We start from the raw sequence: 16,261 nt of genomic DNA, 5'->3' as shown, positions 1-16,261 counted from the left end.
CATGTTTGGGATGCTCTGGATCGACGTGTACGACAGTGTTCCAGTTCCAGCCAATATCTAGCAACTGCGCACAACCATTGAAGAAGATGGGGACAACATTCCACAAGCCACAATCAACAGCTTGATCAACGTTATGCGACAAATGTGTTGTGCTGCGTGAGGAAAAGGGTGGTCACACCAGTTACTGACTTTTTCTGATCCATGCCCCTAAGTTTCTAAAGTTTAAAAAAAAGTTATCTGTGACCAACATGCATATTGGTGTTCCCAGTCATGTGAAATCCATAGATTAGGGCCTGATGAATTTATTTCAATTGACTGTTTTCCTTATATGAATTTTAACTCAGTAAAATCTTTTAAATTGTGTTTTATATTTTTGTTCAGTGTAGTTGCAGTATGGAATTCACAGATAAATGTTTGCCGGCTAGATATCTTATAACTATTAAGTTAACTGTCTAAAATGTGCTAAATGCTCTGGATCAAGAGGCTTACTGTCTGTTTTTGTCATTAGCATTTAGTTATAATTCTCTTTGATTTTACATGTACTCTTTAGCATTGCTAACTGTCGGATTACAATAGCGCCCCTTATGTTCAGTGCCGGTATAACCGAATATCCTGGTATGGCACAAGGTCGGTATGACAATCCGCCCAAGCCTAGTGTTTTCTCGCTAATTGCATTATGGAATGAACATTCACGTGTAGCCTGCTGTGTGCGCGTTGCTGTGCAGCTAGAATGTGAAGTAATTTTTTTTGCAACATTTTAAGCCAGAGTCACAACATTTTCTGAGTCAAGATCACTTTCACAATCAAAAAGCAACCAAAGTCTACCGCTCAGATTTGTATTTTTTATGTGACTTACAATGTAACATTAACCTAATAAAAACAGTTATGTAGGGATAAGATTTGTGCAGAAGGCTTAATAGGTTATCACAGCGTATTGGCTATATGCCTGCCAATATTGTTCTTCAGACCATATATTTCAAATCTCGAGCTTTGATAACAAAGTAGGTCACTCGGTGTAGCAGTTGAGGCACAGCTGAGCATAAATGTGAAATAATTTGCTTTTTTATTTTACTGGACTGGTGGCGCTTCCAAGACAATTGGGAACTCGGGGGGGGGGGGGGGGGGAACTAGGTCAAATCATGACGTCAGTGATCTTTAGTTTGGAAGGTCGGAGCTCTAGAAAGTTTGACCATTCAAAAAACATTTTCCCAGGCATTAGTCTCAGCGGAGGGATGTAGAGTTAAACTCACTCATAAAAACAGCAGCGCTTTGCTGTGTTCTTTGACAGTATCTCTGGTCATGGTTTTAAAAGTTATGAAATCTAAAGTAGACTATCAAACTTTGCTGTGGCTAGGTCATGGAATCTGTATGCACTGGGATTTGAGCTATCCGATTTGACCAGCGCAACTCGATTTTGCCACAAATCTCCCGGCCTCTAGGTAGGCAGCGTTTGTCTTTTTCAGACAAATTAAATGGTTCACAATGGGAACAACATTTGCCTACCTGGTGCGCATGGCTTCTGAATCCAGTACACCCACCGCCAACAGCACAACACACATTCTAATGGAGCGGAAGTCTTATCATTGGCTTTTCTACAGAAATGTTTGGTGATCGACTAGGAATGCCTTGAAGATAGATTGTGATCAACCGGTTGGTGACCACTGTTTTTTAAGGTTCTGATCTGTTGCATCATTCTCAATGCTTTTTAAAGTTATTTTGATGTACTGGTTGTATACATTTGGGATCTGTCCCAGAGTTTGTTTGGAATAAGCTATTTTATTTTCCACACACAACGACAAGCTGAACAGTAGAATAGGTCAACTTTTCTATGGGAGACAGTAGATTGACATAGGCTAGTGATTTTGCTGTTGGCTGAGCAAGAACATTTGGACAATTTTTCTGAAATCATGATGCGCATCGGAATTCGGTAAGTGGCATGTTCTGGTAAGATGAATTATGCCGTGGGTGGACGACATAATCAGGTTACACACCTAATGCGTAGGGTGAAATGTCAAATTTTGAAATGCTTCCTGTCAAATGTCCAGCGCCACCCTGACACGAGCACACGAGCACACTCGCATTACTCCTCACTCTCATTTGCACTCTCCTGCTCTGACAGTGAGCCAGGCCAGCTACACTACCCTACCCTCAGTTTAGCAAGCTACAGCAGAGCCACTGACAGGCCTGAGGGGGTTTAGTGCTTTAGAGGATGTAACACACCTTTGACTTAACATTGACTCACCCTCCAATCATCCTTCAAGCATTTGACTCACTTGAGTGTTTACCAGCCTACTGTCTGGTGCCTCGTGATAAGTCTGTCAACCCTCTGTGATTTGGACAAAGATGGAGATGGGCATATCTTTGTCTTAGACCATGGATGGAGATGGGCATATCTTTGTCTTAGACCATGGATACCATGCACCCTCTGTGATTTGGACAAAGATGGAGATGGGCATATCTTTGTCTTAGACCATGGATATCATGGATACCATGCACATGCACATGGAGTCCATGCACAGATCATCGGCGAGCGAGGCGTGTCCTCACTTTGTTTGCGGGGACCAGTGTGAGCTCCTTGCATGAGCGCTGCAGTGAGTGTCCCTCACGGCCCTTAATCAAGCCTTGTGTGTGTGCTTTTTATTTTTTACGGTGAGCTCACAGAGGGATCTCCACCATGCTGTGCACACACCACATTAATTTCAATCCTTTGCATTCTGAGCTGCCGAGTGGCACTTCAAAGGTGGAGTCGGGTGGTGTTAATCCAGGGCTGCTCCACTGGACTGGGCCCCGGCTCTCCCAGCCGGCCCCTTGTTTGAAGTGTGATCAAAGTGCAGCCTGCCCCTGATTGATGGGCCCTCTCCGGCCCAGGGGCTGGCTGTCAGGGGACCAGGAAGTGCCAGGAAGCGTGACACAGGATCTCAATGTCCTCCTGTTGACAGGAAGGGGGAGACCAGATCAGAATCAAGAGTCCTCCATGATAACCCCTACATACTGAAATGGGGGAAGACCCTACAAACTTACTGTAAGGGTCATCATGGAGGACAGTTGGTTCTGGTCTCCCCCTTGTCGACAGGAGGACACTGAGATAATGTCACTCTCCCTGGCACTTCCTGGTCTCCTGAGACATGGGCACACACTTTTGTTCACAAGCCTGTACACACCCGCTGCTACACACAAGTTTTTGTTATTGTACATGTACACATACTGTACATGTGCTATCATAACACTGTGAGCGTAGTTGTTGAAAGAGCCCCATGTTCTATGACCGAAATGGCACTGAGGCTAGAGAGGTGCCTTTTTGATTAGGCGGTTGATGCACATGTGCAAGTGCCATTGAATACTAAGCAAATCTTGTCTGCTAAATGAACCAGTGTAGCCCACAGCCGTAAGGCATAGCCATATCGGGGCCTAACATAAGGACTACTGTGTGCTATTCTGAAATAAACTACATTTTCGTCATATAATGTTTCTTTAGACCTGTCAAATAACTAATGGATTTATTGTGATGGTGTAGGCTATATTAAATGGAAAATCTACATTTTTAAAACATCTGAATCCAAAGGTCTGCATCAGTGGCTTGTAGGCTATGCGTGAACGCCAGGAGATGCTAAACGTGTTTATGTTAATTAACAGTCAATTACCCTGAGACGGGCAAATATTTGCTTAACAATCACCGGCTGACAAAATTGAATGACCCCCACAGCCCTACTCCCAGGAGCTAACCATGTTATTGTAGATTAGTCCCAGGCCCTCCCAGGGTTGTGATCTCCCCCTCCCAGGCTCTTCATATTGAACTATTCTGTAGATCCTTTAAAATCTTTCTAATTTGCCACTGTAAGCAGATTGATCAATAAAATGTTTTGCCATTAAAATGTGCTCAAGAAGCTTAATGAACTCTGTTTTGAATAAAAGGACTTGGAGATAAGCACCAACCAGTCCTGAGTAGCTGTCTGAGGAGTTTTAACCCCAAAGCAGATGCATCCATCTTATCCTGTTTTTCAACCCCTCCCTCCCTCCATTTTTCATCCTGCTGACTGTTGACTCCTGTCTTCTGTGCCTCTCCACAGCCGGGAGGTGTGGAGACTGACCCCCAGTGACCCGGCACTCACCGTTTCTCTAGAGGGGCAGCAATCTTTAGGCTACACAATGAAATGGGCCTCCTTGCCCTTGAGTTTATTATGGACTGTCAACATGCTTTTTCTTTGGGGAGGTGGAGGGGTGATGTGTTTTATGCAGAGAATTTGGAAGTGAGTTCTTTAGCTAGCAGTCGGCTGCAGGCAGATTCCTTTTTAAAGAGGAAGGGCCAATGCTGAAGAGTCGCTTTGCATCTTGGGAAACGGGGGAGGGGTTAAGTGAAATGGACAGTTGGTTGATGGAGCACTTTTCATTAGCATTTTTTGCCCTCTCAGCCTCCCTTGTCTCTCCCCCGCCTCTGCTCTGTAGCCGAGGGCCTTTGGGTATCCCGGGGTGAGAGAAAAGCATGCTGGGTAATGGTGTGGGGTGCTGTGGCCTGGTTGGTCAGCGGAGGAGGGGGGGCGCGGGTCTGTAGCGGTGGCCTTAGTCTCCTGCTGCCGTCTCTCCTTGGCTCTTTGAGGGCCTTTAGAGTTTGCTCTCCCGGTTACTGCCGCTTCATAAGCCCTAAACGGCGGCCACACAATGCCAGGCAGGAGAGGGGTCAGGGTTGAACTTGAACCTCGGCTCCAACCGCTGGCAGAAAGGACTCCTCTGAGAACATGTCTACTAATCCCTCCCACAGCAACTCAAACAGGTCCCCTACGCACAGCCTACCTCATACACACGTTCTATATGGTTGTTTGTCATGATCAAGAGTGTTAGACTCAAAAGCGTTAGAATACTGTCTGGTATTCTGGTCCCCTATGGCTCTTACAATATAAGTTACTAGTTCCAATATCCACACTTCAACCAAGTTTTGCTACAAGAGCTCCTGTTTCTTTGAAAATGTCAAACTATGTCTTGGAAGCCCTAAATTCCCATCACCACCTATGGTTTTACTCCAGGGCATCCGTATCACTCTGGAATCTTAATGCTTTTTTTTAACTGCACCGACCTGTGACTAATACCAACCATTAAATGTTATATGCCGACTTTAAAACAGATTTTCATGTGCCTTTAAAAAGTGGATCTCCATATAACTCAAAGTTTGACCTCTTGGCTGTGTCTCTCTCTCTCTCTGTGTGGTAGGAGCTGGAAGAGGCGCTACAGAAGCAGGACACAGACTTTCTGGCTGACCTCCTCGTCTCACTGCTGCAAGGATGCTACCAGCGCACAGACATCACGTAAGTAGTGCCCCCCAGGTTTCCTACATTCTTTATTTATATGGGAGTTCAATATTCATATTTTTTCTTTCTAGAGAGCCTCAGAACTAGGTCTAACTTCTTAGCTCGCCAGCACACAGCAGCACATCTCTTTACCTTCTTTCTAACAGACCAGTCTTGTTGACAACATCCAGGGCCGTATGGGCCTGAAACGGGAAGTTTGAGTCACAAACCCTGTTTAGTAGTGAGCACATCAGTGTGCACAGCTTGTGTTGAAATCAGCCTTTGCAACTGAGTGAGGCTTCTCACAAAGGAAACTGGGGTTAGGTGGATTTTTCCCTGGGAGGAGGGGGGGCAGTTCCTTGATGACTAAATGTGAGCGAGAGGGAGTGGGAAGAGCAAAGGAAGGTGAAATAAATGTTCCAGCCCTGAAGGGGCCCCCACCCACCACCGCTACCTCCTCCTCTCCTGCTCTTGCTCCATCAGCACCACTGGGGTAGGCACCTATCAGCCTGTGACTCGGGAGGGATGAGGGAGGTTAAGGCTGATAGTTTCCACACCCAGGCATGCAGTAACAGGACAACCTGCCTTATTGGACAAGACAGCCGCTGGCATCCCGGGGGTGGCTCTGGCCTTTCAAAGAGCTGCCCTTTTCATCCGCACGTGTTAAACGCTCCGGCGGAGCTGGGGAGGGGGGCGGGGGTGTTGGCAGAGGAGGAGAAGGGGAGAGATGGGATAGTGGGGGGCCTGCAGCTGTGTGAAAGTGCAAACTGCTCTTTCAAGATAAGCCATTTCTTTTCTCCTCCAGTTTTTCTCCTCCTTTCTTTTCTGTTGTTGCATCGGCACTCACCCCTGCCCTGAGCCCTTGTTTCTGTTCGTCTGAGCAGGAACTGAAGGGTTCCAGATTAATCAGACAGATCTGACCCGGAACCAACATTTATTTACCAGCATCCAAAAGAACAATGAAACAAACCCACTCAAGTGCAAAGATATTGCTGTCTTTTTCCCCTCCTTTTCTCTCCAGAACCACTACGGTATGGCAGCTTGAATTATTTCTTGACTGTCTCTTTCACAATAGACAGCCTGTTGAAATTGAGAGGTTATATGCGCTTGCTTTACAAAGCACACTGTAAGGACAAGCATTTGCAAGTGAATGAATAGCGGTGCGCCATATTGTCGGATCCCAAGGACTCTTTAAAGGGCTATGTAGTAGCTCGACAAAAATAACAGCAATCGCCCTATCTCCCAATCAGCTTTTCTTTTGTTGTGTTGATTGGTATCAATACGAAGCACATGTTACTTTTGACCTTTTGACACAGTAGGCGTTTGAGAATGAATGACTTCTAGTTGAAGAGATGAATGAGGTTGTGACATGAAGAGGTTAGAAACAATTAACCTAGGCCTAAATTCCCACATTTTTTGTATGGGAACCCTTGAATAGTCCACCAAGCAAATTCATTGCAGTAGATCTCTCTGATTTTCTATTACCCACCCCTTCTCACTACTGTATTGTCATACTAGCATATGGGACTAATCACTGTCCCGCCCCTCTTAGTCCCCAGGCGTTCAGCAGTTATCTGGACGACATCATCAACTACCGCTGGGAGCTGGAGGAGGGGAAGCCCAACCCCCTGCGCCAGGGGCCCTTTGAGGAGTTGACCCCGCGCACACAGGTGGAGCTCCTGCACAGGCTGTGTGACTACCGCCTGGACGCCGCAGACGTCTTCGACCTGCTCAAGGTGCTACACACACACCTTGTACCGGAGCCTGCACCTGTTTTAAACTCCCTTTATTATGTCTGTTTCAGAGTTAGCATGGGTAAATGGGCAAAACTGGGGAAACACTCATGTTTTGGTACCTGTAGTTTTGGTGATTTTTATTGGGATGCGGTTGATGGTGACTGACTTAAAAGTGCTGTCTAACCTGACGTAGTGAATTAAGTGGAACTGTAATATGCATCATTAATCCATGCAATGTTTGATCCCAGGGCCTGGATGCGGACAGCCTGCGTGTGGAGCCGCTGGGGCAAGATGGGAGCGGTGCCCTCTACTGGTACTTCTATGGTACCCGCATGTACAAAGAGGAGCCGGTCAAGAGGAAAGCGGAGCAGCTCGGGTAAGTGGGTTGCACCATCGGGCATCAGCTGTGGACGTTGGATGGTTTTGCTTGCCTGTAATTCACAGATAGAGGTCACAGAATGTGAACGCTATGCTGGTATATAACCAGTCATTTTTGTATCGATTCTCTGATACTCAGTGTATTGTTGTGTCTGCGTTATATTATGTGTTACTGTGTATATATGCTCTATGGTTTCTGTAAGGCTATGAGATATGTAAACAGTAGCACTTCCTACTGCTAATTCTGTTTTCTAACGAAGGACAAATTGAGCACCAACATAGTAATTACTATGTACCTACTAGCCTGTTAGAGGTTAATCATATGGGTCACTCCAGTAATAGCTACCCTGGTAAAAGGCCTGTGTAATTTAAAGTGTGGGCGGATATTTGTTTTTCACTCTGTTGTCCCTGTAGTGAAGCCCCTGAGATCAAACCAACAGAGAAGAGGAAAAGGGGAAGACCACCAAAGAAGAAAGTGGAGGAGATCCAGCTAAGGTGAGACCAGCAGCAAACTCTGTCCTTAGTGGTCTCGCGTTCTCTCCACTCTCAAACGTCTCCAGAGACGTTCACCACCTTTATTCCCCAGACCTTGTTCATGCAATGCTTTGGAGTGGATGGTAAATACTGAATGGGCTGGCCTGTTGTTTTTTTCAGTGAGGTGGAGAGCGAAGTGAAGAAGGAGAATGGACTGGAAGGTCTACACTCATGCACAGGTGAGAAAAAAGGCAGAGCTATCAGAAACATCTATCTAGGTCGACTCCAACTCCTGATATTGATGTAGACGATTGAGACTTGTTTAAAAAAATTAAAAAAAATGAATCGAATCAAAGTTTATTGGTCGTGTACATAGATTTCCATATGGTATCACAGGTGCAGCGAAATGCTTATTTTTCTAGCTCCAACAGTGCAGTCATATCTAGTAATACAATGACCATACACACAAAATCCCCTCCCCCTCAGAATGAACAATATCAGAATGAGCAATGTCAGAGTCCGGAGTATGTTGGCCATGATGTTGTCTGTCCGTCCGTCCAGACCGGGAGCGCGGTGCCTGGTCCTTGGTGTGTGACACGGAGGAGCAGTGGGCCAGTCTGGCCGAGAGCATCAGAGACAAAACGTCTCCCCAGGACCGCCACCTCTACCGCATCATCAGCCAGAACTTCCTCCCTGAGATCAGCAGCATGATCGAGCACAAGGTCAGTCAGCTCTCTTCTTAGTCTCCTCCCTCCCCCTCCCCTTCTCAAGCCATCAATCTTCATTCAGACACTGACTCAGTCAGCTGATGTGCTCTGTAAGGGCATAGCGTCTCAAATGGCTGCTTCCAGGAGGAATTGGGAAATGGAGGCTGTGTGGCGCGGCTGCAGGTGTGTGGAGGCAGACTGGTCTCTGCTTGCCCGGAACACTAGCTTCTAAACCCATCTGAGCCCCGGGCCCAAAGCCGGACTGTCCAGTCTCTCTAATATGTGGCCCTGTGTGCAGCTTTTGCTGGAGTGACGGGCGAGGCTGGAAGTGCTGATTTGTCGCATGGTTTTTCTTCTGCGGAATGAGTCGCCTCGGAGATTGTTGACACTGTTTTAACTGTTCAAACTCTGCCCTTTTTAATACATTGCATACTCATTTATCTTTTGAGTATACATAGCTAGACAGTAGAGAAGGACCAATGTGGATTATTTTTTTAGGGCTGATACCAAGGAAGCCGATGGATGATAATTTTAGGTCGATTAAAAAAGAAAATTATGATAACGTCATTAAAGCAAGCATTTTTTAAATAAAACGATATATTTGACTTTGTTTTTACCAAACTACATAACATAATGGTAATAATTGTATTTGAGTGGTAAATCTCTTAATAAACTGGGTAAGTTTAAGATGCATAGGCCTACTTGCAATATAGGTGAATGCATATTCAATAGGAGTGTGTGCATTGAGTTATTGATATTGTTTTGGCTGATCAGTGGAGTCTATGGTGCTACACGTGACAATCTGTTTGCCTTTCATGTGGGACTTATTATCCTACTGATCAACAATATTCGCATAGACTCTTTACTCCAGCATGTCATGCCTGTATAGAAGGGCATCATATATGCACTGCTGTAAGTTTGAGAATAGAAAATAACATCTATTCCATGTCAATGGGTCCAATATAATGATTTGTGATCACGGATGCTTATGAAACTAGTAATTATTGTCACTTCTCATGATGGGACACATCTCTGAACAACTCAATTGGCTCGTTCAGCTATCTGTCAAGAAATGGGCGGGTTGTAACTTGATCCTACTGCTACAATTGGATAGAGCGAGGTTTTAACGCCGCTCTTTTTCACATCTCGCATATCTCTTTATCGCTCATATCATTTACTTGCTACTATGAGAACTAGCTCAATGGCAATTACATGTTCTACAAAGCCATAAATGTGCATATTATCTAACAAGCAGAGCAAGGGTAGAGAAAAAATATGAAACTATTCATGTTTTGTGTGAATGACTCCAATCTGCCCATAGTTTGAAAAGTGAAAAAACACTGATCTATAGCTATAGCTGATCTATAGCTATCTTGGTCCATAACATGAAGAAAGACTCTTAGGGAGCTAAACCTATTGCCAACCCTTTAATTAGGCATTTTTAAACACTTTCCCTGTTACGGCAATCATCTACTCCAACTATCAATTGTCAATTTACAGATACGATTGTGGCTGGTCAGATCAGCAGCTGGCTTGTTGCCGAAAAATGATAACCAGCTAATGTTAGCTAGCTACGTTGGCCATTAGCTCTTATCTGATATCTTAGCACCATGTTTAGATACCGAGCTAACACCACAGATGAAAGAGTTAGTTATCGTAATCTTTGCCAACAGGTCTCATAGCGATCTGCTTAGCTAGCTAGCTTGCTTATTAAGTGCATGTCCAGGCACGTAGACACAAGCCTTATTATGCATTAACACAAGCTGAATGCAGATTTACGTAATTTTGTAGTGATCAACGGGACCTTTCGCGTTAGCCATCCCTGTGATCGGGTCCGATAGAAGCTATAGAAACCCAACACAGCCTGCCTGTCCTTGTGGACTATGACAGTCAAAAGGTTTTTGGCCATTCTGTCGGCATGGGGTCATTCTCTAATGGTCATCCGATGGTGATCTGTCCTTCACGGCCTGCCTGGCTGTTATCTATCTGGACATATTCACAGTTCTCAAGCTGCTGAACATTCCCATTGGATGCAGGCTCTGGCAGTACAGAGCAGACATCTGGGATTTCTGTGTGTGCGCATTCGCTGCATTATTGTGTGTGAGTGCGCACACAGCCATGGAGTCCTCCAGCTCGCGTCCATAGCCCTGGCTGTCACAGCCATTTCGCGGGGCGCTGACGGGAGGCAGGCACTCACCTTGAGGCGGGATGGAGCCACTTGATTGACGACCTGCTGCGCTGCAGGATTGTCGACTTCTTAAGTGGCGACACCAGAGGCAGTCCATCTCCTGTGTACGATTAAGTGCTGTGGGTAATGCACAGAGCAGAGGCAGGGTAGAGGAGCCCACGGACACGCCGGTGCAGAGAGACAAGACTGGGGGATGGGAGCTGTAGCACATTCAGCACTTTGACAGCCCCTCTGGTGGTGGCCACCACTGGCCCAGTGGAGGAAGAGCAAGGCAGCTATCTAACACGTCCCCATGCTGCTGGCAGGCAAAACTCTACAGCGGGGGGAAAGGGCCTCTTGGTGGTGTTCACAGGGCCCGTCCTGACATTTGAGTATTTACATTTGAGTCATTTAACAGACACTTTTTCCCCCTTAGTGCATTCATCTTAAGGTAACTAGGTGACAGAACCATATCAGTCATAGTAACTACATTTGTCCTCAATAAAGAATATAAAACATAACAAATAACACAACAGAAACTAAAGGCAGAGGAGGTGGTGCAGCCCAGGAGGCAGGCGGCCATCTTGTTTCCCATAACTTCCAACGTATCAGACTCCATTACCCCCAAGCTCCTAGAAACAACCATACCTTTGGACTGCATTCCCTGATATACACTGCTCAAAGAAATAAAGGGAACACTTAAACAACACAATGTAACTCCAAGTCAATCACACTTCTGTGAAATCAAACTGTCCACTTAGGAAGCAACACTGATTGACAGTAAATTTCACATGCTGTTGTGCAAATGGAATAGACAAAAGGTGGAAATTATAGGCAATTAGCAAGACACCCCCCAAAACAGGAGTGATTCTGCAGGTGGTGACCACAGACCACTTCTCAGTTCCTATGCTTCCTGGCTGATGTTTTGGTCACGTTTGAATGCTGGCGATGCTCTCACTCTAGTGGTAGCATGAGACGGAGTCTACAACCCACACAAGTGGCTCAGGTAGTGCAGCTCATCCAGGATGGCACATCAATGCGAACTGTGGCAAAAAGATTTGCTGTGTCTGTCAGCGTAGTGTCCAGAGCATGCAGGCGCTACCAGGAGACAGGCCAGTACATCAGGAGACGTGGAGGAGGCCGTAGGAGGGCAACAACCCAGCAGCAGGACCGCTACCTCCGCCTTTGTGCAAGGAGGTGCACTGCCAGAGCCCTGCAAAATGACCTCCAGCAGGCCACAAATGTGCATGTGTCTGCTCAAACGGTCAGAAACAGACTCCATGAGGGTGATATGAGGGCCCGACTGAGAAGTGGTCTGTGGTCCCCACCTGCAGAATCACTCCTGTTTTGGGGGGTGTCTTGCTAATTGCCTATAATTTCCACCATTTGTCTATTCCATTTGCACAACAGCATGTGAAATTTATTGTCAATCAGTGTTGCTTCCTAAGTGGACAGTTTGATTTCACAGAAGTGTGATTGACTTGGAGTTACATTGTGTTGTTTAAGTGTTCCCTTTATTTTTTGAGCAGTGTAGATACTGCCTGGCCCAGATGGTTCTGCTCTGACTGCAGCTTCCTGCTGTTTTTTTTTCTTCCCCCATGTTGTGGTTTGTATTCTGCAACCAATTCTGCTGCTCATATTAAGTATATAATGTAGCAATTAGAAAGAAAGTTACAGACTATAGGCTATTTCATCAAGTGGCAATGCTGTGGTCAGTTTGCAAATACAAGCACACACACGTTACCGCCCGCTCCCCCAGCTTTTAGTGGAAATCGTTGTGTGTGATTATTGTCACAGGGAGCATGGAGGGGTTTGATTTGTTTGGTTAGTCAGTGACCCACTAGTGGAGGGTTAGCAGGGTGGGTGGGATTTAAAGGGAGGGTAGTCGGGGGAGGAGGAGCAGAGCCTGGATCACCACTTCTCTCCTCACAGCTCTGCTGGAAGACCACAGCGGATTCCCCGGGGCCTGCTTGGGTATTAGCTCCCGTGGATGCGTTACTTGATCAAAGCGACTGTGTTATTTTTGTGTGAATAATGAAACCACTTATTTGTGTTTTTAATCTTGATTATTTTGCCTCTGCAGGTGAATGAGCAGAAGCAGAGGCTGCTGGATCCCACCCCAGTAAGCAGCTCTTACCGGCTCTCTGAGAAACGCATGAGCCAAGAGGAGGAGGTGAGACCAGCTGCGTGTGTGTAATTTATCGTTCTTAGTGTATGTCCTGTCTCCTGTGAGACCCAGTGGACTGATGGTTTCCTGTTTGTGTCCAGGACACGCTGCAGGCCATAGCCAACAGGGAGCAGCAGAAACAGAGGGATGAGGACATGGACAGGCAGGCCCTGCTGATGGAGCAGAGACGAGAAGAGGAGATGCTGCTGCAGGAGGAGCGCCAGAGAGAGGAGCTGGAGAGACTCCAAGCTGTGGAGGGTGAGTAGTGGAGCTGGGTTAGTGGGCAGGGTGGGGCTCAGGGTGGATTCTGAAAGATGGCCAACACCGCACACACCTCTGCATTTGTATTGCCTGTACCGTTGAATGATCTATTGCCCTGGTTGTGAATTATATATTGCTATATATTACACGTATTGGGCTGCGAGTGAGTGGGAATATATAGCCCTTTGAATCACAGGAGTCCTTCTGATGTCACCTGTCAAGGGTTAATTAGCTGGTGAAGGACCCTCATTAATGTATTATAGATGAATCGGAGTGGGATCGGGCTGGGCTGCCTAGTCTCTGGTGGATCAGAGCAGTTGAATCCACCCTCCAACATATTTTAATCCGCATAGCAGGCGGGCGGCAGCCCGCAGCCTTTCATGTTGAGAGATAGTGTTCCTTTCTGTTCTCGCTTTTTTTTTATCAGCTAAGCCTGCTAAAGGATAGTCAATGAATCACTCATCTTCTCTGAACTCCTTTAGTCTCTCATGTTGTTCGGCCTGGTTTTTATTGACTCTGTGCACCAGCAGGCGGCCGGATGGCCAACAGGTGCCCTTGAAACTGTAGTAAAGTACAATCCCTTATGCTGCTGCTGTTGTGTGTAATTAATTGTGGTTCCTGTGTTCTGCTGTTTCCCTCAGAGCGAGCGCGGCGACGGAAACTGCGTGAGGAGAAGGCCTGGTTGATATCCCAGGGGAAGGACCTGCCCCCCGAACTGCTGCACCTGGAGCCCCACTCACCCATCCGACGCTCCCGCAGGACAAAAGAGTTGTAAGAGCCACACACTACTTCTCGACACTAGAGTACTGATAATTTATGGACAGCAAATTTTTGTTTCTTAAATGTTCTTGTTTTTCAAATCAGCAAACAAAACGCATTCCACATTCACAGATGTGGCAGACATAAGTAACATAATAAAATACATGTTAGCTATTTCAGCTTTAGCTGAGACAACGAGCAAATCATTTGTTTTACAGCGCCTTACACAACATGTGTAAATACACACACACACATTTCCTTAATCGCCCCATTCACTCTGTCCAATTTGAAATATAGTTCGGTATTGGAGACCAGAGTCTATCAAACTTGGGCTGTCTCTTGCGGAGGTCATAAGTGAGCTTTTCAAGAGGAAGAAAGTCAATCTGGTCAATTCACGTTTTAAATGTAAGAGAAGAATTAGAAGCCCAGGATGTTTGTTTTTTTTAATGTTTTTTTTAGCAAAGTATATGATAGTCATAAACAATTTCTCTGTCTGGATCAAGAACACAGTCCTGCTGGGCATTAATATTAAGAAGATGGACACAGGGTCATATCAAACTGTACATCTGTTTTCTGTGCAGCAGTATGTATAGATTGCCAAAATCTGGTAAACTCTCTTCAGCTTGAATACATCCATGTAGAGGTACATCTTTTACAATCAGGAGAAATGTCTGTATTCATTCTAAGGAGTCTCGCTGGGGTGTAATAAAATTGTCTTATTTGAAGATATCAACAACAACAAAAATGGATCTTGGCACATTGAATTCACTGCATAGCTCTTAAAAGGATTTCAGAGTAGTTGGGTTCTGATGAAACAGGCCGGAAAAGGTCCTGATCCATAGAGGATGCCAAAGATGAAAGTTGGCATCACTCAGGGCTTTTGGCAAGTCTGGGTTGTACACTATAGGCGAGTGGGAGCATATCTGGGAGGAAATGCCAAGGTATTTCTTAGTCATTCCATGCTAGTAAGGTGGTATACATCACAAGGGTTTTGGGTATGTTGCCCACTTCACTAAAGTTATTAATGAATATAATTGAGCTTAGGGGCAATGAACCACAGGATTGGGCATCTATCTGAATCCATGTCGAGTCTTGTCGGTCTGTGATCCATGTTAGGATGTTGAGGATTAGGGCAGACCAGTAGTACAATAGTAAAATTGAAGGTAAAGACCATGCTTTGATTCAGGTTTTGAAAGAGTGGAGAACTTGATCCTATTTTTATTTTTTATTACCTCATATACATTTGGTGATGCTTTGGTTGGTTGGCTTTTAAAAAAGAGACAACTGGGCATCTGGATTTGAGCATCTGAAATGAATAGGTTTAGGAGGATGTTCATACGGTTAACATGGACTCTTCCCACTAAGCTAATTGGGAGGGAGATCCACGTTTGGAGATCTGGCTTTACAAAGATTCCAAGGTATGGAAACACCTGTGTTTTACATTGGAATGGACAGAGTGTCTTCATAGAGCTGGTCAGTGTAAGAATGAGGGTGCAAACAATGGACTTGTTCAAATGCATCTTATATTCTGAACTTGCTGTACTGAGCAATTGTCTGAAATGGGAGGGAGGGATTTCTCAGGGTTGGATAAGTAGAGCATGACGACATCCGCGTAGAGCGACATCTTGTGCTGAAGGCCACCTGCAGAAACCCCCATAATACTTGGATTGCTCCTTATCAACTCCGCCCCCAACAAGTAGAGCAGGGGGGACAGCGAGCATCCCTTGTCTTGTGCCACATCCCAAAGGGAATCTGTCAGAGTTCAGACCGTTAGTAGACACCATGGCATTTGGATGAGAATATAGGGACCTAATCCATTTAATAAAGTTTGGGCCCATATTGAACTTTTCTAAGACTGAGAACAGAAAGTTGCACTCCATCCTGTCGAACGCCTTCTCAGCATCCAGTGAAGCCAGCAAGACAAGTGTCTTCTGTCCGTTTACTTGATCAATAATATCAAAAAGACGGCGAATGGATAGTCCGCTTTTATTATTTTGGGAAGAAGAATGTTTAGTCTTTTGGCCAGTAATTTGGTAATTATTTTGTAGTCTAAATCCAACAAGCTTCTGGTCCGGAAGGATGATCAGGATAGAGGCTCCTTGTCTTACATAGCAGCACTGTAATGTGTACTGTGTACATAGTTTGGGAGAGCTCTGTTTTTGCAAAAATCATCCAGCATTGGCATGAAATTAGGGCTAAGCTGGGGCCAAAAAGCTTTGTAGAAGTCTCTGGGAAATCCATCTGGGACTAGGGACTTGTTAGGTGGCATGGAGATAATTGCCTGTAGAACGACCACGGGAATGAAGGGGGGGGTGATCTTCTTGGTCGGTCTC

General features: G+C 45.6%; 1 protein-coding gene across 1 annotated transcript in view; it reads left to right on the top strand.

The window, feature by feature from the left end:
* Nucleotides 1–16,261, top strand: part of LOC129866810 (chromatin remodeling regulator CECR2) — a 67,561-nt gene that overhangs the window by 28,856 nt on the left and 22,444 nt on the right. Inside the window, exons 2-10 of the mRNA XM_055939723.1 lie at nucleotides 5,203–5,297; nucleotides 6,832–7,015; nucleotides 7,264–7,391; nucleotides 7,808–7,888; nucleotides 8,048–8,106; nucleotides 8,429–8,589; nucleotides 12,825–12,914; nucleotides 13,010–13,166; nucleotides 13,811–13,940. Of these exons, the coding sequence (XP_055795698.1) occupies nucleotides 5,203–5,297; nucleotides 6,832–7,015; nucleotides 7,264–7,391; nucleotides 7,808–7,888; nucleotides 8,048–8,106; nucleotides 8,429–8,589; nucleotides 12,825–12,914; nucleotides 13,010–13,166; nucleotides 13,811–13,940 (1,085 nt within the window). The remainder of the gene's footprint in view (nucleotides 1–5,202; nucleotides 5,298–6,831; nucleotides 7,016–7,263; nucleotides 7,392–7,807; nucleotides 7,889–8,047; nucleotides 8,107–8,428; nucleotides 8,590–12,824; nucleotides 12,915–13,009; nucleotides 13,167–13,810; nucleotides 13,941–16,261) is intronic.

The sequence above is a fragment of the Salvelinus fontinalis genome, chromosome 12, assembly GCF_029448725.1.
Source record: "Salvelinus fontinalis isolate EN_2023a chromosome 12, ASM2944872v1, whole genome shotgun sequence".
Classification (NCBI taxonomy): Eukaryota; Metazoa; Chordata; class Actinopteri; order Salmoniformes; family Salmonidae; genus Salvelinus; species Salvelinus fontinalis.
This window is presented reverse-complemented; position numbering and strand designations above follow the sequence as displayed.